Raw genomic sequence first — 27,954 nt, forward strand, 5'->3', positions numbered from 1 at the left:
TAAATAAGTACCCATGTCCACTGAAAACAGCATTAGGACTAGTAAAATTCAATTATCACTTAACAAACTTAGATTGGTAACCTTAGACTGGTATTGATTTTCAAGCACTTTTTCTTTTGATATGATTTCAGACTTCTGGAAAAGTTGCAAGAATGATACACAATATCCCCAAGTATCTACATCGACTGTATCACTTTCCCTCTTTTATTCGCAAGGTTCTATAGTTACTGATTGCTTATACTTCTGATCTGAGTTTAGAGAGGGCTTCAGAAGTTCAAGGTTTTTAATGTTTTTATTTGCTGGTTATTTTGCTCAAAAAGTTATGTTGCTCAGGGTCCAGATGTACCTGTTTCCTTCACAAGTTCTGCTTTGTGGGGGTTCTCAAAAATGCAGGGCGATTCATAAAGCTAAAACCAATCCCTCTTGACATAAAGTCTATTATGTTCTTTGCCGCGGGACTGCCATGTTCAGTACCGTTATTATGCCACTTAACAGCTGATCTTGATAGAACTCACCTGACTGCTTCATCTCTGTAGGGTAGAGCTTAGGAGCTCAGGCTCCTAAGTCGGATGACTTTGATATGACTCCCGGCTAAAAAAAATCATGACTGGGGCGCCTGGGTGGCTCAGTGGGTTAAGCCGCTGCCTTCGGCTCAGGTCATGATCTCAGGGTCCTGGGATCGAGTCCCGCATCGGGCTCTCTGCTCAGCAGCGAGCCTGCTTCCCTCCCTCTCTCTCTGCCTGCCTCTCTGTCTACTTGTGATCTCTCTCTCTGTCAAATATAAAAAAAAAAAAAAAAAATCATGACTGAAGGAAGGTGTATTCATTTTAAACATCGGGTTTACAACCTAGCACTGAGCAACACGGCAGCCGGAACCAAGACGGCGGCTCTGATTTGCTCTAGGGAAATCCATCAGTTTGTGACGGTTGTGTGTAAGGAAAACGAAGCATCGAAGTCTCTCTGAAGAAATGGCTTTGAGGGATGTCGACACAAATTTTTAAAAAAAACAAAGAGGTATTCCATGTGTTTCTATTTCTAAAAACAGCCCCGGATCAAAGGAAGAGCAAAATGATCATTTTTCATGGATAGAAAATCGGCGTTAAGTGTTCCATGAAATTAACGTTCCGACATGCTGGTCTGGTATAGGTAGTGAGCTTGAAGAATTCTGGTGAACAATTCATCTTGCTCTGAAAGTGTCCAGGAGAGATGACTCACAAACTGTGTTGCGTATATCCTTACAGCTCCCACGAAGGCATCTCAGGAACTGCCATCGAGGGCAAGGAGAATCTAAGCGGACAGGATTGTTACAAGCTTTAGAGATGACGGGCTGAGCAGCACCAAGCACACGGAAGGGCCCACAGCAGGTGCTCAGTAAACGGCAGTTACCATTACTGGATTGTTATTTCCACTGGATTTCTCAGAAAGCTGAATGGTGGTCAACTTCAAAACGAGCAATTACTGGGCGCCTCGGTGGCACAGTCAGTTAAGCGTCTGACTCTTGGTTTCAGCTCAGGTCGTGATCCCAGGGCCGTGGTACTGAGCCCCGTGTCGGGCTCCACGCTCAGTGTAGAGTCTGCTTAGAGTTTCTCTCTCCCCTCTCCTTCCCCTCCGTGCTCTCACACGCATGTGTACGCACGCACTCTCAAATAGATAAATCTTTTTTAAAAAATCAAAATGAGTTATTACTGAAAGCTTAAACAGCTTACAGTGCCAGACCAGGAGCCATCTAGGACCCCAGCTCATGTCTCACCACTGGTCTATCTCCCCTCTTTCCTCCAACCTCAGAAAACACTTCCCTTTATTCCCTCACTGGTTACCTCTATTCTTCGTTCTTAGATTAAAAGTCACTTCCTCTGGAAAGACTTCCTTGAGGCTATAAATAGTTTTTATTTGGACCTTGAAGTTTCTCTTTCTTTCAGATACTGATGGCAAGTAGGCTCAGCTATGTCAAGATTTGTTACACTGAAAGTGCATTTTTAGCACAGATAAAGAATTCCTCTGATTTGCTTTGGCAAAGAGGGCCAGTGCTCTGTTTAAATTATGTTCCACCTTGTTCAAATTATAGGGAAACAGAAGTGCCAATTATCTTAAAGTTTTCAACTTTCTACTCATGGGAAAAATTTTATAGGACAAATTGAACTCTTCAAGTAAAAAAAAAAATCCTGATGTTGGAATTGATGGGTTTGATAAGCAAATTAGATATTCACAGGAAACATCATATAGCCCTAGGAATAAAATCATGGGATCAACTAAAATTAGTCTATACAACTAAGTGATTTATTGAAGAAGAAAATTTTCTGCAATTCAACTCTGAAAGGTCTTGGGATAGTTGCAATAAATGAATAATTTAAGTCTCTTCCAACTAGAAACCCAAATTCCAATCAGGCTAGCTAAAATATTAATATAATATTCTTACCTTCATTTCCTAAACTCTTATATCCTATCACGATATCACACTTGATCTAAAGTTATTATATTTCATGAACTGAGTAAAATACTGGAGGTATTCCTGATATTTACTGAGAAATCCTCTGGCATTTTCTCTAATCACTATGGCAACTGTAATGGGTACCCACTGTCATGGGTGGAGAATGCCAGTACTGCCCCATAGGTCAGACCACGTGGTCTCTGTTCTGATCTAGAGCCTGAGCCTCCCTAACTCATAAGCCAGAATAACACAAAGAAGGATCAGAGGTCCATGCTTACTGAAGAAAACGAAAGCAACAGGTTTTTAAAACCAAAGTAACTGTAGAGGAAGGATCACCCGAGAATGAGGGCAAAAAAAGAAGGCCAAAGGCCAAATCTTATAGGAAAGGGGGTAAAAAAATCCCCAAATTAGAAGAGTCCAATAATACTACTAAGAACAAAGAAAACAAAAATAGTAAAAAAAAAAATAATAATAATAATAATAATAATAATAATAAATTTATTGAAGGCTTATTATATAATACCAGGTACTACCTTATTTAATGAACATATTATTTAGTATTTGTAGCCAAGCATAAGCTAGATATTATTATCCCCATTTTATACATGAGGAAAATTCGTCTCAGGAAAGCTTAGTAATTTGCCCAAAAGCATATAGCCAGAAAACAGCTAGGGCCAGGATTTGAACCCATATTTTCTAACTATGAATATCAGTCTCTCCACCTCTGTGAAACCTGACTTCCTTAATGAGGTAGCCCTCCAAGAAGTAAAAGGGAAACCAGTTCAAAAGTCACAGAACAAGAGAGATATAGGATAGTCAACAGTATCAAATGTCAAAGAAAAGTCCAGAAAGATCCTAGAGAATATTGTTGGATTTGGTTCTATCCAAAGGGCACAGTCTCCACAGCTGTACGGGTAGCACTCAAAATTTCACAGAGTGAAGAAGTGGCTGGATAAAAGGGAAACAGTAGACAAGGACAGATGTGTCTCTCAAGAAAACTGGCAGTGGGAGACCAGACCATGAGAGATATCAACTGAAGAAGACATGGAATGAAAACACGAGGGCGGGAACAGAGGCCAAGACACCATAAATGGCTCATCTGACTCAACTTCCTATAAGAGGCTCTTCTACATTCCTCCCTTCTCATCCTTCACCACCCAGAACAGACTCCCTGGTTTCCCTTGAGCTCTTCCATGCTTTTCCCTCTCGGAAATACACCCTCTTCCAATTTGTTTTTCTTAAGACCTCCAACTTTTCCTTGAGCACGTGGCTCAAAGGTCATACCCACCGTGAAGACATTACAGACCCTCCCTCCCAAGAACAATCTCCACTATTATTCTTGGGGCGCTTTGTACCCAATCCTATAACAACATCTATTTCCCTCAAAAGTTGGCTTTCCAGAGTCAGGCACCACGTCAAACCACCTTTTAGACCCCAGCATTTAACACAGTGCCGGCCATATCCCTCGGCAGCTAACTTATCCTCAACGGATCACAACGATCTAACTCCAGACAAGAAAAGTATTTTTTAAATCACTTAACAGAGAATCACTGCATATGATTACTCAACCATTTAAATGGTAGAGCTCTTACTTTTTTTTTTTTTACAAATATTCAGTAGAGATGTTCGACTAAAAGGCCTACATTTTTGGATTGGCACAGCAAAATCTATTTCAATTGTAAATCAGCATGTTCCTTCGAAACACCTTTTCATATCAGATACTAAAAAATTGCAATTCTGGCTCTAAAAAAATAAAATAAATATGCTCTTCAAGAGCTAAAATCATTATCTTTTGTTTTTCTACAAAAAAGACATTCAACAGGAATTCATTTTAAAGGGTAACCCCATCTTTTAGGATGTCTGCCACAATCTTAATTAGGAGAATACTGTCCCCTTTGGGAAGCAAGCCAATGGGAATCAAGTCCCAAATAAGAGCGAACCACAGAAAAATGTCTTTGTTTCTGTTGATTATATAAGATAATGGTCTCAAATGAAAAGAATTCTATTCATGTCCATCAAAGCTACGGTGCACAGAAAGCAAGTCTCTTGACCCTGAACAGAAAAGACAGATAAAGACAGAAACGATGGCGTAGACTACTTCAGGCTTAGCTCTCCAAACTAGCAAAGGGACCCATTTAAAATATTACAGATCAAATTTCAAGCCAATATTATATTCTCTTATGGATTTAACATACTATAGGCAATCTTTTTCCCCCTTAATCACTATTCACTTCTTCCACCACAAGAACTTTCTCATGGGTATACTGCTAATCATCACAGTTTCTTTCTGGTTGTGGCGATATATGACAGGTATCACAGGAATATGGCAAACAGAAGTAAGCATAAAAATGACCCCTCATCAAAACTGGGTCTCACGTGAGGATGGCAGGAGTACCCATGTTAAAGTTCCTTTCCTAAAATCTGTTTCCGAAAGATACCCACAAAAAACAGATCTACTGGGATTCATTTAATATTTATCCTTCTTGAAGGGTAATCTTCTTGAAGACTGCCCTTTGCCTAGAACCTAACTGGCAATTTCGATTGACTCTGTTCCCAAATAAAATGTCGTTTGTCCCTTGGACCCCAGGGATAATCTGCTCACTTGCCAGTATGTACCATAACTTATATGAAAATGTTAAATATGTGATAGATTGATACTAACCAAAAAGAAACAATATAGCTAGAATATAGCTATTCTATTCATTTCTGTATCTCATATTATATATAATAATCACTGTCCAGGTAAATGACTTACAGAAAACCTAAGATTCTTACCTGACTATAATTTTAAAATGAATTTTTAATCACGTTAAAAAAAAAAGAGGTTTCAATGTCCCACTTACATACTAAAGACCTGCTGGAAAGAGAGTCCCTGCACAGGAAAAGGTAAAGACCGCTGTCTCTGGTAATAAAAGAACTCAAACAAAGTTGACAGCTAACTTGACAAAAGATCTTCTTCTTTGAATTCAAACAGAAGCCCCTCAACCCCGGGGCTCTGCTGTATCTGGGATGTCATGTTTACAAGAGAAAGTATGAACTGTACTCGGGGGTCAGTTAAAACTGAGGAACATGAAAGGGAGAGGGAAAGTCTTAGAGCCCTGGTTCAAAGTGGTTTAGGAATCATGGACTACCCGAAGCCCAAGATTACGACGAGGAGTTAAAGGTTCTGACTTTAGTGTAGGTTCTGCTTTGAAAACAATCCAGACTGGACGGCTGTGGGAGAGAACGGAATAGTGGAAGACATTTTCCTCCTTCCCTCTCCTGCATTTTTAACTCAGTTTTAGGGCAAGTGGGGTCAAAGACCTCTCAGATTTAGGCATCAAATGACCAACTTGAAGAATAATCTACAAGAAACTCTAACAAATGACTCAAGGCAGAAGGAAGGCAAGGGGGAAGAGCATGTTTCCAGCCATAGTCTATAGAGACCATCCGTCTAAAAAGTCTCTTCTAAAGATGATGATGAGCAATTATCACAATTCTAATATCTAATCAACACTGAATTTGAGTACTTTTATAGATTTTATTTGAATTGAGCAACCATGTCTATATTTGGAAGCTGAGACTCTACGGTGTTTGGGGAAATGATGAAAAATTATAGAAGGTAGGAAATCTGATAAAGTATTATACAACAAGACCTTGTCATCACTGCTCAGAATTCTCTAATCCTGAACCAGACTGTCTAAGGAAAGGTGGAAGGCTGATTCTTGAGCTCACGTGGAATAAATGAAAAAAACACAGAAATAATTCTAGAATCAACATTTTACTTGGTACTGATTACTCAGCAAGATTCGAACATTTATGCTTTGTGGAAACAAAACCATGTATTAGATCTTAAACAAAACTACATAGTAGATCTTAAAATTTTGTGGTATTTCAACTTTCTTATCAATATAATATCACATGCCTCGACTTAAAAAATTTTAGCTATAGATCTCTTCACATCAGAGTGGCCAAAGCAAGGACACAACAGAAGTTGAACCAATAGAAGGAAGTACCTTTGACATCAATGCCATGATTTTGATATCCTGGGTCAGTGACAAAGGCTAGAAGATTGTAAAGGCATCCAACTACGGTTTGAAAACTCAAGATGACATGAGCACATTAACAATACAGAGATTATAGGGAACTGAAGAGCAGTAAGAAATTACTTCCGCAATAATCTTATCAGTTGTAGAAAATGTATCTACAGAAACCCTGTGAGAATGCGCTAGGTAGGGAGAGGCACCTGGGGCTTCAGCCAGTTAAGTGTCTCACCCTTGGTCTCAGCTCAGGTCATGATCTCGGGGTCCTGAGATGGAGCCCCACCTGGATGGGCTCCAGGACGCTGGGCACAGAGCCTGCTTAAGATTCTGTCTCTTTCTTGTCCCTGTCCCTTCCCTCCCCTGCACTCTCAGGTGTGTGTACTCTCTCTCAAAAAGAAAAAAAAAAAAGCACTAGAAAGCATCAAATGTGACACTTTTCTAGTTTAAAAAAGGGAAGAAAGGAAAACGAGAGTTCTCACATTCTTTGTTTGGTGTGAGGGAATGTAAAGCATCACTTGCCTTGAATGTCCCAGAGAAAAAAAGAGCTAACTTGAGGAGCTGAAAAATACACCCGCTGGGAACGAGCCATGGGGCAGAACACAGGGTTTCCCATAGCGGGGTCCACGTGCACATGAGATTACTTTTTATGAGGACAAGGAACAAGGTGAGTGTGCGTATGTATGATTTTTCTATTCATGTTGGTGATACTGATTTTCTGCTTCTGGTGGCAATTTTTTTTTTAATAAAAGGTTATGTATTTAATACAAAAAGTGACATTATTTAAGCCGGAATCAGAGTCTCTCCACCCACTCCACACAGTGAGATGGGTGCCTTCCGGAAGTTCCATGAAAGTTTGGGGATTTATTCTTTGGTTTAATCTCTGCACAGATGACCAACCACAGCTGACACCATACGAAAAAAAGGATTAAGTGAATTAGGACAAGAAATACCCAATCTTCTTCCCCTACTCAGCTCTCAGGCAGAGAAGTATTCCCCTTCTAAACAGGAAGCTGCAGGAGTCCTCTTTAAAATTATCACAGCCCAAGAGAGAAAACAAAGATACTGAACACCAGAGGGAACCCAGTTAAAAAGCCCAGTCAGATGACCCTACGTTGAAGTCCACAAGACCCACCCATGCATTCACATCAGTTGTTTATCCTCATGCTTTAAATATGGATAAACAGCCAAAGAGTATCAGACAGCGAAGAAAAACTTCAAGAATGAAAGACAGGAGACAAAAAAAAAAAAAAAAAAAAAAAAAAAAACTAAGATAAAACAAACAAAAAACCCAAAGAACAAAGTAGCTCAAATGGAAACAGACTATGTACAGTAAAAAAATTTCAGCAACTTCAAAAATATTAATATCTTCAGAAAGAAATAAAAGGTAAGATAATCAGGAAATATAACATGATTTTTACGAAAAGGAACATACAGGATAATTTTTAAAAAGCTTCTCCTGGATACCAGCACTCTATCCACCCCACTTCTATCTCCTAAAAAGAATTTAATCTTAAATACCTCTATCTACGACTTCGGAAAAACTATCCCTTTCCCTAGCTGCTTTCCTGTAATTTTAAGAGCGATGTTTGCTAAAGATTCTCCTTGATACGAAGAAATTGCAGGCAAACTGCTAGTCTCAAGATAATGCTCTGTATGACCCTTCCCCTTTATTTTCTCACCGCTCTTTGGAAGAAATGACAGATCCCAATCCACACTCTAGAACCATGAACTGGCATTATTTCGGCTTGTATCTTTCCAAAACAAGCCAAGTGTCCCGAGCATGAATAAGCTCTGTAGTAAACATGTGACGATGAATTCATTCTCAATTTTTAAAATGGGATGAGTCAGATCTCCAGACCTTTAAGATAATTTGATTTTCATTCAACAGTATTTTTCTAGTCACCAAAGTACCCAGGCATTTTCTAAATCATCACAAAGGCAAAATCGTTGCCTGGAGGGTACAGGCAACTTCTCCTCTTTGTGCACTACTTCTGTGAGCCAATTATAGGCAACTATGATTGCTGATATTTCAGTACGAAAGAAAGAGGGAGTTGTGGTAAAGAGTAAGAGAGGGGAGGAGAGAAGGGACAGAACGTACGGAGGAGGATGGACAGTCAAGGCAGAAACAAAGGTGTTTTCAGGAGTTACGAGGGATTATGGTTTGGACACTTTTCTTTGCATCCCTACAGCCCAGCACGGGCAGAATCTGCCACATCCAGGAAGGGCTCGAGAAACATTTGCTGAATTAACCTGTGAGCTGAGCTCCGTCTATCTGCGCCCCCCGGGCCAGAACGCACCTGAGGGACAGAGAGCCCAGGGAGAGGCTCAGCATTCTCGCTGACGACAGCGGCTCCTTACCTGTTGTTGGACGGGCACCTGCTGCACCACCTGGGCAGGCACTGCCGCCTGACTGGCCACAGATGTCTGTAAGGTCACTGTCGAACCTGTGTCTGACCCGGTCTCTGATGTCTGCATGATGGTCTCTGAAACGTAGCAAAACAGAGATAAAGCTGTCAACCCGCGCCTCGCCTTGTTCCTAACGTCCTCGACCAGGGGGCTACCTTCCAACTCTCGAGCGGACGTCTTACGCCCGCACACCACCACCCTGATCTTCCGGGTGTGGTGAGAGTCTGACCACTTTTTAAATAAATGTAGAAAATGACCAAATCACATTAAAAAACAAACAAACATTTAGCACCTCTCATTCTGGGGCTGTGAAAGTTGAACTTCATTGAAATCTACCTTCCTTAGGTCTCATCCATTATAAATCGGTTTGATCGTATTATAAACTATAGTCCAAAATTATTTCCAAATACTCGATTTTCAGTACACAAACCCTAACTGGATATAAATATGTCCTAAAATGTTGTCTTCTAGACATTTTTTGGCCATTAAGATGTCATGGAAGTTGTACAATTTAGAATAAGTTATTTTGAACATCCTTTCGAACTCTCAAACTTACTATGCTGTGATCTAAAAAAAAAAAAGGAATGTCTATCCAAAAATTTAACCAAAGGATCAGCTCACTAATTTGCTCTGCCTTTGGTATGACTGATACGAAAATCAACCTTGATTTTACAGAAAGGTAGCCAAAGACCAACAACATTTAGCATTTTGAAGATGGAGAGGACTGCTCGTACAGAAATGAGACTTGTAAGCAAAGACAAAATTTTACCCTCTCCCTTAAAAGTTCAACTTGGCACATTTTTTAGTTCGTATGTGCCTGACCTGTGAACACAGGGTAAATTCTGCAGCAGGTCCTCTAACAGGTCTGTTTTCTCAGACCTCCTGGTCTCAACATTCCCTTTTGCTATTTAAATAGTCAATGGAATAAATATTAATTTCTTTGTTACTGAGCAGGGCCCAGAATTCTAATTTTCTTTCCTGGGGGTTTGAGGACACAATATTTAATTGGTAGCTTGATAAAAATACTGCATTATGGTTTAAATCTGTGAACAGTATGGTGAACATTAATTTTCCCTAAGAAATATTCTGAAGGAGTATCCAGTTCTTTCAAGTAGAAAATTAAGCCCCTCGTCATCTTTTGTCACAGCGTGACCTCTTCCAATTTCCCCCCAAACCTTTTCTATCATCTCATTTGATTGTAGAAGCAGACCTCTGAGGACATCTCATCCAGTCTTCTTGTTTCATAAACGAGGAAACTAAAACCCAGAGAGGTGGAGACTCACTCAAGGTGACAGGAACAGCCATGGGACTAGGCCTGGTCCCAAGAGCTAAGGATTCCCCACATGCTCTACACGTTAACGTGTGAGCAAATTAATCCATGTCACAACCCAGTATGACTGGGAGGGTTTACTTCCTCCATTTCCAGATGAGGGACCCTGGGCACACAGACGGAAGGGGGTTGGAAGCTTATAAACGGGAAGCGACAGAGACTGTAGCCACCACCGCATTCATCTGGGTCAGCTACTAACGTTCAGCTCCAGGAAGTTGAGAATTTGTGGGAAGGCTAAGTTGTAGGTGCCAGGTCTCCCAATTTTCCAAACGAGGCTGAAAGTTCAGATTCTTATGTGAAATCTCCCAAACGATGGCTCCTTTTTTAAACTGTAGTATTTATCTCCAAGCAAACACACACACACACACGCACACACACCCCTTTCACAGCATTAAGACCAGGAACATGCCGGACAATGTTTGAGAATGACAGGATCTGCTACATAAAATTCTCACCTAGTTAAGATTAACTGAAGGACCCCTGGTTCTCAAACTTTGGGAAAGGGATAAACACATTAGGAACCCTATCTGTGCCTCTCCCTTTATTCTATCCCAGAGGGAAAAATATACCCTCCCCAAAACGAGAGCCAAAGCCAATGCCCTTTGATTCATCACATGCTTGTAGACCATCAATGTCTCTGTGCTACAGCAGAGGAGCTGTTAGCGAACGTGAGGGGATTAGCAAGCACTCTTTCTAGAGAACGAAGCATGAACCAGATGCTGGATGCCATCTTCACGGAGGTTTTCTTAGTGTCTCTTCCCAACTCCAAGATAGGTGGAGGCTTTGAAATCCGCTTAGTATATACACGAAGACAGGTTGCCAATTACGGGCATTCGAGGGTGGGTGTTTCTTAGAGTGAAGTCACTAACCTAAAACTCCCTCCTATTTCTCCCAGCGCTCACTGGGAATCTTATCGAGGCTTTCTCATGTGCCTATACCTTGTTCTGCAGACGAGTATACACATCCTTTTTGGTATTTGACCCATACCTTGACATGTACTATTATAGACCCCATATATGCAAGAATATAAAATTCTCTTTAAAAATTAAATATTTGTGGGGGCCCTAGGTGACACAGCCGGTTAAGTGCCAGACCCTTGGTTTCAGCTCAGGGCATAATCTCAGAGCCGTGAGATTGAGCCCCACGTCGGGCCCCATGCTCAATGCCAGGTCTGCTTAAGACGCTCTCTCCCCGCCTCTCTCTCTGCCCGTCCCCCCCAAAAAATAAATAAATAAATCTTTAAAGAAAAATTGAATATACTTTTAAAGCAATTCCTAAGAATTCTCAATAAACTACCAGAGAGAGCTCATCAGAAGACAAAAGGCACAGATTTGAAAACTGGTCTCTCATGGACTATATGAGACTCCACAGACAGGCTCTGGCTCAGAGTTACTACAAATTAAAATTCTTAATTGCCAATATTTAAAAATTGGAAATCACCATGTTAAGCAAAATTTCCAGATTATTACCAAAAATATGAAAGTGTAGAAAAGTTGAGCCTACATTATGTGTTTTTTAGACAAATTATTTAAAGGACAATACCCCTTCAGTTGCCTGGCCTCTAAAGGCATGTGAGTTCATGATACTTTTTGGGATAACCAGAGATTTGGTCTTATATATCCAGATGGAAAATGGAAAAATTACATTTTGGGTTTAAGACAGTCTTGATAACATTTATACTCACTCGCTTCTTTTATACAGAAGAGATATACCCAAGTTTTGACCACTTTACTAAGAGAAATGTGCAACCACTATGATTCTCCTCATTTTGTGGGTGAGTCAACGGACACCCAGAGATGTTAGGGCATACTTAGCCGAGGTCAAACAGCTGGAGGTCGGAAAGGAGGGTTTGGATATACCAACAAAGCTCATGCACTAAACAACTAGACCAAGTAAGTGGGGAGCCCTGAATTTCAAATACACATTGCATAGATAGGAGAGACAGAGAAAGCAAACTGGAGAACATTTTGGAATGAAAAAGAAGGAAAGGGCCCTGCACTGTTTTAGAGGAGCAACCTTTGCAGGAGAAACTGAGGAAAATGAGATGGAAGGAAAACAAAGGCTTTGTAACTTCAAGTGAGAAAGTCACGGAGAGCTTTCTACCAGCCTTGGCCCTATGCCACCTCAAAGCTGGCACAGAAAGCCCAATCCGGGACAACCAGTAATTGCCCCCAGAACATCTTCTGTTTACTCAGGAGTGACTGCCCCTCATCCCCATCTCACAGGCTCATGCCAATGGATAAGAACTCAGTCTCTCCATCTCTCCTTGACAGACACAACTTTACCCTCCTATGATTTCATTGTCTTCCTCTGTTATGAGTAAGAGGCTGCCCTTGCCAAGGCCTCATGGCTTGAGAGGGTCTCAGTCCCATCCCTGGCAGAGACTGGCTCAAAAACTCACAGCCATAATTTGGTCTCTCATCTGAGAAGTCTTTTCCAGTGCCATGCAACACACTAAGTTCTTGAAACACACCTCAATTTAATCCTAAGAAGATTCCCATTAACGGCAGCACTCTTATTTCCACTTAACAACAGAGGAAACTGAGACACAAATGGATTACATAACAACATAACATAGCATAACACAACACAACACAACACAACATGACATAACATAACACAGAGGGATTACATAACTTGCTGAAAACCACAGAGCCGGTGAGGGGAAGAGCCTGAATTCAAAACCAGGTTTATCTGACTCCAAAGCCCACGATGTCACTACTTCGTGTACCTTACCTTGCAATATCATGACGATGGGGCTTCCACATGACAAGCTACAGACTGTGGATCTGAATGGCAAAGTCTTTGGGATTCTCCATCCATTATATTTGATCTACACCTTCCAGTAACAATGGACAGGAATCCCTTCTCTCTCCAACACTGAAATCAGAAAGTGTTCTCTTTCTGCTGAGGCCATAAGAGAACTCAACTCCTAAGTATTTTTCCAGAGGCATTTTAACTGATTAATTGTATAGACCTGACTTAACAGCAGATCAATTAGAATGTGAAAGCATGTTTGAGGAGGAGAACCCTCCTGCCAAATTTTGCTAAACAGATCATTTAAACCCACTGACGCATTCAGAGTGTTCTGGTAGCTTTCCAACATTTCGGCAAACCAAGAGTCATCCCCGAGGGTAGTGTCTTTGCAAGCTTCACTTGTGGGTTTCGCTTGAGACCAGCATAAGGTTTGTGTGTACATCTGAGGTGTTCCCATTCATCTAGCAGTGGTTTCTGGGCTTTGTTTATGTTTGGGAGTAATTTGGTTAGTTCAGTTCCTTCACGGCCTCCTTTCAAGTGATATTTGTTTATCAGCCACAAATGCAGTGCCATTAATCCATTTTGATAAGCTAAATAAACCCCTGCCGTGGGTCCACGATGCCGCCCATATGTAAATGAGTTGCATATTCTTGCAGGAGAGACATGCACAATTTCAGTCTAGTCATCCTTGCCTAATGTGGCTGTCAGGTGTGTGGAGAGCAACAGATGCTTGTTTGACAAAGGACCTTTTTATTCTGGCTAATTAAGCAGTTGGACACACCCGCCTGTTAACGGTCCTGCTTTGTACAGCCAACTTGGGCTGAATCATGCGAAGCTACAGCTAAATAGGCCACATTTTGAAAGAAGGCTAATTAACCCCTAGGAGAAGGAAAAGAATATTGCAAAAACCCAGCTGCTGAATGCGACAAGATTAGCATTTCTTCAACCTGATGCGCAAAACCTAGGCAAAGCAAATGTGTTTGGAACAAACACGCGTTATTGCAAGTTTCAAGGCATTCAGAGGTTCTTTACGGAACTTCCTGAAGATTATTTAATACACTCAAATTCACAGCTGGATTCCTTTTATCACACACAATGGACATGCCAAATTAAATGGTTTAATAGTCTGACCTAATCAATTACTTTTCAAACACAACTATATAACTGGGATAGCTTAAAAATAGGTAGTATCCATCTAATTTTTATTGGGGTTCTTCAGCCTGAAATAATTTGCTCTCTAAAAATGCAAAGTCCGCAAAGTTTGGCTCCACTACACCGACTGTATTGTCTTTTTTCACACTGAGGAATGTAACAGGTTCTAATTCAGTACAGAAAACAAAGACTTGGAATTTAATGTTTGAGGGCAATGGAGACTTGCCTTCCTTCTTCCTTAGCGTAGAAAAACAAAAGATGCTACTTCAAAATCCTACTTGAGGCAAATTAACCAAAGTTATTATGATAGTCATTGAATGGGTATAATAAAGATAAGTCACATCTAAAATGTGACATTCAACTATAAATTATTTACTTGGAAACCTGGTTCAACGTAAGAGTGTAAGAATGCTATTTACAGGGGGAAAAATTGTCAGAATTTGAATTAATGCTTTTAAAATACAGAACGAGAAGTTTAACATCTGTGTGCTTTTACACAGAAAAATCCCAAACCATAATTGATGTTTTGTGACATAAAATTTTTATTACCAATGTTCTGATTAAGCATCAGCATTCTTGGATAAATTTAGAAAACAAACATTAGTATACATAATGCCCAGAGCAATTAAAGTCTCTATTAACATTAGACAACTAAAATGAGCTGTGCTTTTTTTTGGCGGGGGCAGGGGAGATGCCATTATTTACTTTCCTGAACACAAAATTAGTATGAAAAATACACATTTCTGGACTATTCAGGAGTATACGATGAAAAAGATTAAGATGATTTCAGTTCTTTAAAAAAAGAACAACCCCAAAGCTATTAGGCAACTTTCAAAGGAAGACAATATAACATAAAACAATGGGCCATACAGAAAATTTATACATATAGGTAAATAATCATGTGATAAATGTAATATTTTGAAATTTTGACAAAAATATATTGACTGATTAATTTGACTACAAACATAAAACACTGTGACTTGGCTTTTTTCCCACTTTGCCTAGTACAAATGAAAGAAACTGGTTAAGCTACAGACTGTAGTCAGCCTTTTTTTAATTTAAAATACACCTCTGTGGAAGTTTATTCATTGTACAACACAGAGCTTTATCAAATCAATAAATCAAGTAACTGAAAGGCGAAAGGAAAATGCGTGACTTTCTGTATTATAAAAGCTCTGCCTGTTTATTTAGGTTTCATGTTGTAATGCTCATGACTATGTACAATCAATCTTTTGTACTAAATTGATCTGTAGACAATGACGGAATGGTAATAGTGTAGACTGTTAGGCAGTCATCTTCCTGGGATAACTGATGACAGTGATTAATGCTGGTGATGCTTGATCAGCACACTGGTAACATATACAGGTTGCCTGGGTAACTTTTTTCACTTTTCAAACAAAGGTTTTCACTTAACTAATTCTTCCCTTGAGTCAGAGTATGAAAAACTGTTTCTTTGGAGAAGAAAAATCAAATTACATGACTTGAACAGCTTTTATCTTGAAGGACCAATTACTTAAAAAAATAAAACCATCTACTAACATATTAGTAACGCCTAACTACTGAAATAATATGAGAACTATTGCATTATTTGTTATCAAGAGAAACTGTCTTCAGGCCCAGAGGTCATTTTGGGGAAAAGAGAACCAAGTATTTGTCCAGTCTACTGCTGGTGCCATCCCCGCATTTTCTCCCACTCGCGTTCATTAGGAGGCAAATCAGGTCTTATCTGCATGCCATATGCTAAAAATGGTGGTGCACAGATACCAGCTGAAAGAAAAGGAAAAGAAAATCAAAGAAACAAAAACATGTAAGTATCCTACACTCTTTGCTGCTGGAAGGAGAGTCTGACAACACAATGATGTAACACGCAGAAAGATTCTTAACAAATGTACCAGACAGACAGAGCTCTAAATGTTTCTCCCTATTGGTCCATCCAACTCCGAGAGTGACCAGAACCTACTGGATGGGGCATTTAATGATATTAACGCTCAGTGTTGAAAAATGATAAGCAACAAGCCCTTAATTGTAAGTCTGTCGTCTTCATTATTAGGGATATTAATAAGAGTAGCTACCTTTGCTGAGCAGTTACCATGTGACAGATGCCCTGCACCCATTTAACCTTCATTTCACCTATCAAGTAGAGATTCCCATTTTAGAGCACAGGAAAATAACGTTTAGAGATCAACTTGCCCAGGGTCACAGGGATGAAGGGATGAAGTCAGGATTCAAGCCCAGGTCGGTCAGACTCCAATTACGGCAAGCTGTCACTGGACCCTAGACGGCCACACAGAAAGCAGCAGTGCTGAGGCTATTGTAGCAGATCAACTGTAAAAGAGATGAAGTAGTCGGGGCACCTGGGTGGCTCAGTGGTTTAAGCCGCTGCCTTCGGCTCGGGTCATGATCTCAGGGTCCTGGGATCGAGTCCCACTTTGGGCTCTCTGCTCGGCAGGGAGCCTGCTTCCCTCTCTCTCTCTCTGCCTGCCTCTCTGCCTACTTGTGATCTCTCTCTGTCAAAATAAATAAATTAAAAAAAAAAAAAGAGATAAAGTAGTCTATGAAGACCTGAGCACTGAGAAAGAACTCTAAATCTGAAGAGACACAAATATCACATAAATTGCAAATATGTACTATACCCAGTATGAAGTCAACATGCTTTCATGAAGTTATCAAACCTGTAATTTTTATGATACAGAAAAGCACATCACGGATTAAAAGAGACTTATATCAACCTTGTATTCACAACATATTTTATAGATGAAAGAGGTTATAATGTAGACTCATTTGTCCTAAAAACAGCCAAAGGTCCAATTAAATAAATGTTTATGTATATATAATATCATATGTAAATATAAGGATACTCATTCAAGTATTGGATATAATTGGGTAACGAATAATAAGCAACAGAAGTGTCCATAATTGGGGAACTTATCCTGTATCCCTATAGTGGAATACCATACAGCTCTATAAAAGCCCGCACGGAGTTACTCACAATAATTTAAGTAGAAAAGGCAAGTTTGCTGAATAACATGCAGCCCACAATTCAATCTTCTTCTTCATAGAGACACAAATGCATGCTCTGGAAAAATGTTCCAGGAGACAGAATAACATCAATGGAACTTCTAACTCTTGAAAATGGGCTTTCCTAATCCAATGACCATAAACTTTGAGTGACCTCAAGGTAATCTTGGACTTGCTATTTAAAAGCAACATGGGCTCCAGAGACCCATTTAGCCAAAAGCCACCCCAAAAAAGTCAGTCTTAGATTCTGAAACCTAAACCAGGCCTTATAAGCTCAAAGAGAGCTGCAAAGGTAGACTTTGATCTGTTCAGCAGCAGGACCAAAGCTCTGTCTCCCTTCCTACTAAAGTGGCTCAAACCTCTTTAACGCAGCTCTAAAACTTCTTCAGGGTTTCCATTGGAACAGCCTATTTAAAAAATATATAGATTTATATATTATAGACAGATTGTATCTACAGACCTATTCATTGGTAATACCATGACGCTTATCATTCGCTCCCGAACAAAGTCAATCTAGTAACACACACTCCCAAATGTCAATATCAAATATGATCGCTTCCTTATGACACCACCCCGTGCTTACTTCCCACTCCAGAATCAAGACACTAATTCTGCTCCCTTCCATGCAAACTGAGAAGAGCAATGGTGCTTCTTCTGAAGACCTCAAATGGAAAAGAGGATATAGGTGGGGGATCCAGATGTTTAATTCCACCAAGCAAACAAGTAATCCCTTTGGGAACTAGCCTTAGCGGCATCTGATCCTTCTTCCTACGTACCCTCAACTTCACACATGTAACTTTGCGCTTTCTTTCCCCACGTTCACTAGTGTGGCTTTATTCGCACACGTGAAAGGAACTGTCCTATGTTAAGTTATGGGATTGATAAGAAAAGGCTCGCCAACGAGGGCTTCTCAGTGGTCTTACATTAGAGGGAGTGAGAACACAGGAGGTAAAGATTAGCCTACCAGGCTGTATTAGTTGAAGAGCTATGAAAGAAAACAAGCAGATAGTGTCGTTTCCCCCCACCACCACCACCACAGGAGGATTTCCTTTGGATTTTACAGGGAATGAAGGCAAGAACCAGAATACTTAATCTTTTTCACACCAGAGAGAGCTCCAATAACAACTTTCTTCTTGGATTCTCTTGCCTACACAAGAAATTTTTCTATTTTTTTTCCTCTCGTTTTCCTTTTATAAAAGTGGAGAATAGAGCCTTTTACAGTTCCCAACTATCCTAACGACAGGCTTAGAGAGATCAACACATCTAAAAGGGGAAAATAATACTGTGTAATAACACTGCTAATAATGGAAATAATATACCCCACTTTAAATGTACAGTATCTTAAAGAAATGAACTCTCATTAATGCCATTTTTTTGGCAAACGTGAACAGGGGTGTGGGTGGACTTGGAAAAAAATCTATATATTCCCACATATAAATTCTGGAAACACTGTAAAACATGCTATTAAATCAAATGAAATTTTTACCTCGATTTTCATTATAAAATGCACGTGTATACACTTGGAATAAAGGCTTGCACAAAGGATGAAAAGTAAAACACATTGAAGATGCCGGCCAACTCCATCGACTCACAAAATTAACCAAAAAATTATTTCTCTCTAAAAATCAGTAGTAGTTGAAGTAAATCAATTACACTGAATTAAAGATAATGTCCCTTTGGAGATTATTTTATGGGAATTGTTGATCCACCCCATGTACGGCTGTCTTTCCAACTCAGTCCAAAGTATTTTCTTGGCTCCAAAAACAAGTTTCTTCTACGGTGGTCTTCTATCTCAGGCTGCCTCATAAATCTATGGTTAATGCCTCTAACTGCAGTTATTAATATGCTTAAAATCAACCATAAGTTCTTTATGTTTAAAAGCAACTGTCGTCCCCCCATGATAAGACCTTGCATGACTATAATACAATATCACAACCAAAAAATTGACATTGATACATTCCATTGACTTTTTCAGATTTCACCAGTTTTATATATTCTCATCTATCTGGGTGTCCATAGATTTCTCTCCTCTCCTCTCCTCTCCCCTCCTCTTCTCTCCTCTCCTCTCCTCTTGTCTGACAATGGCTTGATTCTGTCCATGAAATCATGTCCAACTCTGTGATTCATGTCCCCTCATGAGGTTCCTCAATCAGATCTTTAGCCCTGGGAACATTTCCTCACCCAAGAATCTATATTTAAGTAAAATGTGGTTAAATTGCTACTATGTCCCAGAAACTTTTCATTGAATAGCATATTTTCCTTCAAGTTATTATCTCCAACAACCATATGAAAGTAAGAATTATTATTACCTGCTGATGAAAATGCTGAAATTTGGAGAGGTATGGGGACTTGGACATTGCCACATGTCATTAAGTGGCGTATCTATGGTATTCACAATTGTGAAAAACAAGACAACAGGCTCCAAGTGGAGTCGCTTATGCTGAGTAAGCCCCATATCAACAAACCCAGATCACCAAACTACAGTTCTGGCTCTCCCAGAAATGGGAATCTGTAATTACCTGATCAGCAGTAGTTAGGTAATCTACCCAACAGACCCGTCATCCCCTAAAGGAAAGTAGACTTGCAATAACCAACTTGCCTTTAGTATATTTTATTAGTATATTTAGTATATTTATATTAGTATTTCCTGGTATAACTCTTTTGTTCTCACTCCTGTCTGCCTGTGAAAGTCTTCAATTTTGCACAGCTCCTCGGAGCTTCTTTCTACCTACTAGATTTCATGCTGTCCAATGAGAATTGATTTTTGCTCAGATAAACTCTTAAAATTTAAAAAAAAAAAAAAAAAAAGCAACTGTCGTTATGTAATGTTTCAGGTTAAGTGTGAAAGTTCACGTACTGAGTTCTTTTCTACCCTCCCTCCTCCTCTTGCACTGGAATGGTCTTCCCAGGGGGGCTAAAAAAAAACAAAACGAAAAAAGGAAAGCGACCTCATCATTGTTCCTGAAAGTACACAAATAATAACTGTCCGATCCCAATCATTTTCTTGATCACTATGTTTCCCTTCACCTCCCAAACCGAACCAGGCCAATGATGCTGCTTCCTCATCGCTCTCAAAAGTCTCCTCACATCTTCCTTATCCATTCGTCCGTTGAAGGGCATCTTGGTTCTTTCCACAGTTTGGCGACCGTGGCCATTGCTGCTATAAACATTGGGGTACAGATGGCCCTTCTTTTCACTACATCTGTATCTTTGGGGTAAATACCCAGTAGTGCAATTGCAGGGTCATAGGGAAGCTCTATTCTTAATTTCTTGAGGAATCTCCACACTGTTCTCCAAAGTGTGGTCCATATACACGATGGAGTATTATGCCTCCATCAGAAAGGATGAATACCCAACTTTTGTAGCAACATGGACAGGACTGGAAGAGATTATGCTGAGCGAAATAAGTCAAGCAGAGAGAGTCAAGTATCATATGGTCTCACTTATTTGTGGAGCATAACAAAGAACACGGTGGACATGGGGAGATGGAGTTGAGGGAAACTGGAAGGGGAGATGAACCATGAGAGACTGTGGACTCTGAAAAACAACCAGAGGGTTTTGAAGGGGCGGGGGGGGGGGTGGGAGGTTGAGGAACCAGGTGGTGGGTAACAGGGAGGGCACGTACTGCATGGAGCACTGGGTGTGGTGCAAAAACAATGAATACTGTTACACTGAAAATAAAAAAAAGGGGGGGGGGAGTCTCCTCACGTATCTTCATCTTGCTAGAGTGGAGGCCACACCCGGCAGTAGGTCCCCAGGGCCTCGGAACAAACGACAAACATCTAAGTTCATGGGCACAGAGCTCTTGGCCACCATCTTCCCAATGCTGCGTGCAATCCAAGCATGTGGAACTTCTCTCAGGTCCCCAAACCTAGGGTCTGCGAACCAAGAGTGCCCTCTGACTTCCTTCTCGCCCACCTTCTCTGATCTTTACTTTACCTTTCGATCTCGGGATAAATTCCACTTCGCCCAGAAAGCCTTCCAAACCACCACTATGTGGCTGCCTTCTTAACAAGCGTGGGACTGGCGTGCCCCTGGGCGTTCCTCGATCACCTTATTTTTTACTCAGTGCATTGCAAGTATCAGATTGCAGGGTAACTGTCTCTCCAACCACATGATAAATGCCACGAGCACATAGACTATGCCTCCTTTCCACCCACAAATATGCAACAGTGCCTAACACAAAGATCTTCAATTTACTGAATGAACAGATGAATAAAAATGGGAATGAGTTTGGGGAGTCTGGGTGGCTCAGTCGGTGAGGTGTCCGACTCTTGATTTGGGCTCAGGTCATGATCTCAGGGTTGTGGGTCGGGTCCTGCATCGGGCTCCCTCTCCCTCTTTCTCTCCTCCCCTGCTCTCTCTTTCTCAAAAATAAATTAATATACGTAATTTTTTAAAAGGGAGGAGGGATGAGTTTAAGACCCTGCTGACACATTACTATTAGAGTACATAGTATCAGAGGCATTTCATACTTCAACTTCTGTATAAATATAATTTTCTATTAGAACCATCCAATCAAGTTATTCATTAAGAATGTTTTCTCCTAATGTTCCAGTGTGACTTTGCTTTCAATTCTCGTTACGGCAGAATTTTGTAACAACTCCCCTAGTCTGAGATTTGTAAGGCTCAACAGGTTTTGCGGGTAATTTCTTTAAAAATGAAACAAGATAAGGATTAAATAAACTCAAATGAGCAAATTAAGTCTTCAGCTATTGCTCTGAACCTCCTGACACATCATTTACTTTGTTTTAAGAAGTACACCTGATTCGCTGAATTGAGGATTCTAATCCAATGCGCTAATCATGTCATCTTAGAAAAGGTGGCCTGGTAGGCTTCCTTTGTTTTTATGAGACAGAAGCACTCAGAGATCTTTAATTTTCGTAGCTGAAACGCTAAGAATACGTGATGAGCCTAATAGTAATTCTTCTAACTTCATCATTAATTAACCACTTGAAATTTACTTGAGCTTGACAACATTCAACTGACATTCTTCTATGGTCTCTTAACAATCAATGAAACTTCCCACAGAAAAAGGTATTCCAAGAAGCCTCTACTTACAAATAAGTTAACACATTTATGGAAGGTTCCACATGCATTACTTCATCTGTCCAGAAATCCTGAGGTAGGGAGTATTATTATCTCATTTTTACTGATGAGAAAACCTAGGCTCAAACTCTATGAGCCCCAAGGTCACACAGCTACGAATGGGCAGTGAGGGCTTGAACGTATCCACCTATTAGATTCCAGGAGCAAAAATTAGATTTTTCCTTTTTTTTTTTTAAACCCAGCCCTATGCTGTAATAAGCTTATAACATGACAACTTAAAGGTTCTACAGACCAGCGATTACGTCATCCTGTGGAAAGTAGCAGTCTTCGAAAACTTCTACATTACAGGAACTGGACATGCTGTAGTTTTTCCAACCCAGTCACCAGTTCTCCATGACATGTGAGGGTCTAAAATCATCTTACTTTTATTTCCAGCAACACGGACCACCTGACAAGATGGCTGTCTACTCTATTCTGTACATCATAGCAATGCTGGATCGTGTAAGATTCTATTCTGCCTCTGCTGAGCTATCAATACAGGTAGGCTTTTGGCATTTGAATCACGGGTCAGAAAGTGTTAAAAAGGAAGTCTATGTTGTGGCAGCCATGTCTCTGTCTCTGTCTCTCGTGCGTGTGCGCTCTCTCTCACACACACAGACACACACACACAAAGGTGATCAACATCAAAAGTTAGTTGGATACATAGTAAGTACATCATTCACACACAAATACACACAGAGACAGAAGACCTTCTAAATGGTTCCAACTCTGACTAGAGGCTGCAGCTGAGGAAAAAAAAAAAAATACCTGAATTCTAAAGAGAGCAGTACTTTTCATTAAAGCTTCACTGTCCCCTCACCCTGGCAGAGATGGTGATAGCAGTACGCTTTTATTGGGTCTATTTTGCCAAAAATCGGCTTGCTAGGAATTGTTCTGTCTAATGGTCAATTTGGGGAATTGACAAGTTCACTCAAAACTTGTTATCTTTTAACTATGTATACTCGACATAATTTGTACAATTTTAAAGGGCCTTTTGAAAGGGGAACCCTCCTATGGTGTTGGTGCAGCCACTCTGGAAAACGTATGGAGGTTCCTCAAGAAGTTGAAAACAGAGCTACGTATGATCCAGCAATCGCATTACTGGGTATTTACCCTAAAGATACAAATGTAGTGATCTGAAGGGGCACGTGCACGCCAATGCTTATAACAGCAATGTCCACCATAGCCAAACTATGGAAAGAGCCTAGATGTCCATCAACAGATGAATGGATAAAAAAGATGTGGTGTGGGGCGCCTGGGTGGCTCAGTGGGTTAAAGCCTCTGCCTCCGGCTCAGGTCATGATCCCAGGGTCCTGGGATCGAGCCCCGCATTGGGCTCTCTGCTCAGCGGGGAGCCTGCTTCCTTCTCTCTCTCTGCCTGCCTCTCTGCCTAGTTGTGATTTCTGTCAAAAAAAAAAAAAAAAAAAAAAAAAAAAGATGTGGTGTATCTATACAATGAAATACTATGCAGCCATCAAAAAACCCCAAAATCTTGCCATTTGCAATGATGTGGATAGAACTAGAGGGTCTTGTGCTAAGTGAGAGAAGTCAATCAGAGAAAGACAATTATCATATGATCTCTCTGATATGAGGAATCTGAGAAACACGACAGAGGATCATAGGGGGAGGGAGGGAAAAATAAAACAAGATGAAACCAGAGAGGGAGACAAACCATAAGAGACTCTTAATCTTGGGAAACAAACTGAGGGTTGCTAGAGTGGAGGGGGCTTGGTAACAGACATTGAGGAGGTATGTGCTATGGTGAGTGCTATGAATTGTGTAAGACTGATGAATCATAGACCTATACCCCCGAAACAAATAATACATTCTATGTTAATAAAACCCACCGATAAGAGCTCAGGCAGGAACACCTCGATTTCAGTCCTGTAGACCTGGAGTAGAAAAACCAGCTGACTTCACCTGTAATCATCATCTACAAAATTATATAACAAATTCATAAAAAATTTTAAAAAGGCCCCTTTGCGGGGCACCTGGGTGGCTCAGTGGGTTAAGCCTCTGCCCTCGGCTTAGGTCATGATCTCAGGGTCCTGGGATCGAGCCCCGCATTGGGCTCTGTGCGCAGCGGGGAGCCTGCTTCCCCCTCCCTCTCTGACTCTCTGCCTACTTGTGATCTCTCTCTGTCAAATAAATAAATAAAATCCTTAAAAAAAAATAAAAAAAATAAAGGGCCTTTTGAAGATTTCTTTAATGCCCATATGGATGAAGTCAATGTTTCAGTTTGTCTATAATTTTGTTCCAAACTACCCCAACAGCCTACCTAGAACTGTATCCTGGAATTTTGCCATTTTCTGGGCCAGTAACTTTTGAGAAAAGAATTTGTTTATTTTAAACCAAAGGGCTGTGTGCATCTTGAATGCCACGGAGTTTACAAATGATAATAACGAAGGTTTATTTTTTGCAACATGTTTTTCATCCATTAAATGCATTCTGCACGTCTCTTAATTCACAAATTTTCTAACCAGTTTAACTAGATAAATATGTTGCTTCTGTTTTAAGCAACTGAAAGGTCTTTGGTATATGAAATATCAATGATAAATTTGGCACTCAGCTGAATTGGACTGATAAATATTGCTGCTGCCAAGAGTCTGCAGTGAAATTGCTATAGAAAAATTAAGACCGAATTAAAACTAATTAATGCTTCCCACCAAAAATTTCAAAAGCTTTTGCAACTATTCTATGCAGTGTGATTTGTGATAAACTTTACACGTAGTTAACACAAACATATTTCAGGCAGTTGATAATTTGGAAAATTGGTTCTTAGGCAAATTGATAAATTAGAGTACTTGGTAAATAGAACAAAACTTCCCTTCAGTTTATGTTTAGCAAACGGCCTATAGAGAGAATTATGCATTCCGTACATCCATCGCTCTGCACGTTTTGGAGGGGGGAGGGTTAAGGTGTGATTTTCAGATAATTGGCCTACCTCCCAGTATCACAGCATTGTAAACCAAAAAAATAACCAGAGATCATCAAGTTCAGGCCCCCGTTTCACAGGAAACCGGAGACCAATAAACGAAATAGATTTGTTAGGATCAGAGCTGGCATTAGAACTCAGAACTGCCAATGCCTAGTCAACAGCTCTTTCTAACAGACTGTGGTTTATAAGAGAAGAAAAAAAGGCAGGCACTCAAAAAGAAGTAGCAAGGCCTGCCGAAATCTCAAAGTGCTTATTATACAATAAGAGAAATGCTCATAACATGGAGAATGAAATCCTAGAATAAGAGGGGCTCTTAGACGTTTCCAAGTTTCTTTCTCACATAAATGAATAAGGCACTGTTTTTGGGTGTTTAACAAGATTTCAAGTAAGTCGAACTTTGTGTGTGTGTGGAGATATCAACCAAAATGGTTCACTGAGTTTCCTATTTTGCAGAAATTCTGGATCATCTTGTAAAACTGTTTTTTTCTCAGCTACATGGAACATTTTGATGACAGAGGTTCAGTATTTTATTGTTATATGGAGTGTCTGAATGTTTTGGGCTCACGGTTTTATTATTACGTCATCTCTGTATATAATGTACAATACACAAACTCACTGTGTTTACATGGAAATAAACCAAAAAGACTAATTTCTATTTTGCCAGGAGGAAGGGGTAAAAGCAAAATTCAACACCACAGTAATTGCCACTAAAATAAACAGGGAACAAACTCTGAATTTTCACTTGCAGCAAATACGTGTAATTTTGGGATGTGAGACAGAAACCTTTTAAATGTAATGGTTTGGGTAACAGCTTTTACAAGGTGCACTTTTCACTGTCAAACAGCATAAAACGCTCATAACGGCAATCAGTTGTAGGTGGCAGGTTTACAAGCTTTCCACAACTTGTACTATTTATTCACGTTAAAATGTTTTGCAATTACCTCCTTCCGTATTACACTCAGGCTTTCTTTTAAAAAGATTCTGAAACTGTTCTGCACGACTACAATTCCGAAACTAGCCAAGTTGTTTGACTTTTTTATCCATTTGATGCACACTGTTGGTTTTTATTAACTCACAAGTTGTCCACAGCTAATTTACGAACAAGAAGCACTTCTGCAATTTTAAAGGATATTAGAGCAAGGCAGTAGCAAACAACTTCCCAGTATGATCTATTCAAAAATTATATCGTCTCTGTAACCTCTCCTATGAAGGTAGCAGAAATGATTTTCTTGTTGTACCAAAATACTAAGCTAACATTTACATATTATATTCAAAACCATATACAAATATGAGCTGATTACTTCTCATGGTTCCAGGGAGTCATTTTTCACACAAACCAGATTGAAAACGATGGTATTTCCTGAATGCAACTGAAAGGTTATTTACATAAGAAACCTGTTCCTTTTCCTTACAAGATTTCCTTACAAAATATTGAATGATATATTCTTTTCAATTAAGATAACAGGAGAACGTTAATAAATCATTCTTCCTCACCCTCTCTTCTCCCTTGCTCTCTGTCCCTTTCTGACTTCTCTCTCTGGCCTCTTGCCCTTTTCACCACTCAGCTCCACCTTCCTAAAAGTAAGGCCCTCGCAAGGCCCAGTTAAATTAGAGCCACACGACAGCCCTCCAAACTGCTCCAGGTACGGAAGCCGAGGCAGCCATGTAGCTTAATTACACCGGTCATTTTTTCCTTTGAGATGACTTTTGTGTATCTTCACAACTAATTCTGACATGAACCATAGGCTTGACCTTGGTTACAGCATTTCATTACAGACATCAAAAATAGACAACCGTACTCTTCTCCAAAACTTCGAGATGAGCTCTGTGGCTGAAGCATTCGGCGTATCAATACAAAGCGTACTGTGAAATCAGGTCACTGGTGCTGAATATTCCTGGCTTGTCCTTTCCCAACTGTAGCAGAACCACTCTTATCTCAAGACCACGAAAAGGTAAACACAAGTCATGTTGTATTACTTTACTTTATATGGCTACGTTCAGAGCAATTTAGGCTCAGGGACGGTAAGGCTGCACATGCCCTTCGAGGTGATGACCTTGAGTCACTGATGGGGCCATGACCTATGTGTTCGAATCTCCATCAGGGAGCACTTACCACAGCACTTCAGCAGGGGTATTATGAGTTACAGAATCTTGCTCTTAAGGCGACTGCCAGGTGACTCTACTTTAAGTATGGAACTAGTCATTAGCAGTAGAAAGGCAAAAGGAGCAAAGACCTTAATAAGGACAGATTCATTCATGCATTTTGCTGCCTCTTCTTCTTGAGAGGGCTCTGAACACAAATATCATTTCACTAAAGTAAATATATTGGGTGGGTAAAAAGTCACAAAAGAGAGACGCAAAGGGTGACGCTGGCTTTTCTGAAGGTCAACAGCTGTTGCTCCAAACCCAGGTTAAGTCAGTGAAATCGGTGAGTCCCCGAGATGGCTTCTGCAGGCGCAATGTGGCTGCAACAGAAGCTGTCACCTGGTTCCAAAACAGGAGGCTGCCTGTTTTACAGGTACGTCAACCCCGTCGCAAAGTTATTTTTAGAAAGGGATGGAAATTTATGACTATCTTTGAACTTCCAGAAAAAAAGACTACAAACTCCCTACTTACTAAATTATTTTTGCTGGCAATTGTACTAAAATTTATTTCTCTTACAAACTGAATATTAATAAGGCTACTGCCAATGCTGAAAATCCGTGTTTATTATGTAACACGAGTTGAATAAAAATCAATATAGAGGGGCACCTGAGTGGCTCAGTGGGTTAAGCCTCTGCCTTCTACTCAGGTCATGATCCCAGGATCCTGGGAT

The 27,954-nt window shown here is 40.2% G+C and overlaps 1 protein-coding gene across 4 annotated transcripts in view; it reads right to left on the bottom strand.

Annotated features, from left to right (window-relative positions):
• Positions 1–27,954, bottom strand: part of RFX3 (regulatory factor X3) — a 284,224-nt gene that overhangs the window by 148,642 nt on the left and 107,628 nt on the right. For all 4 annotated transcript variants that reach the window (XM_046023089.1, XM_046023092.1, XM_046023088.1 and 1 more), the window contains exon 2: positions 8,809–8,933. In XM_046023089.1, the coding sequence (XP_045879045.1) occupies positions 8,809–8,925 (117 nt within the window). In that variant the 5' untranslated portion in view covers positions 8,926–8,933. The remainder of the gene's footprint in view (positions 1–8,808; positions 8,934–27,954) is intronic.

This window comes from Meles meles, chromosome 11 (genome assembly GCF_922984935.1).
Source record: "Meles meles chromosome 11, mMelMel3.1 paternal haplotype, whole genome shotgun sequence".
Lineage (NCBI taxonomy): Eukaryota > Metazoa > Chordata > Mammalia > Carnivora > Mustelidae > Meles > Meles meles.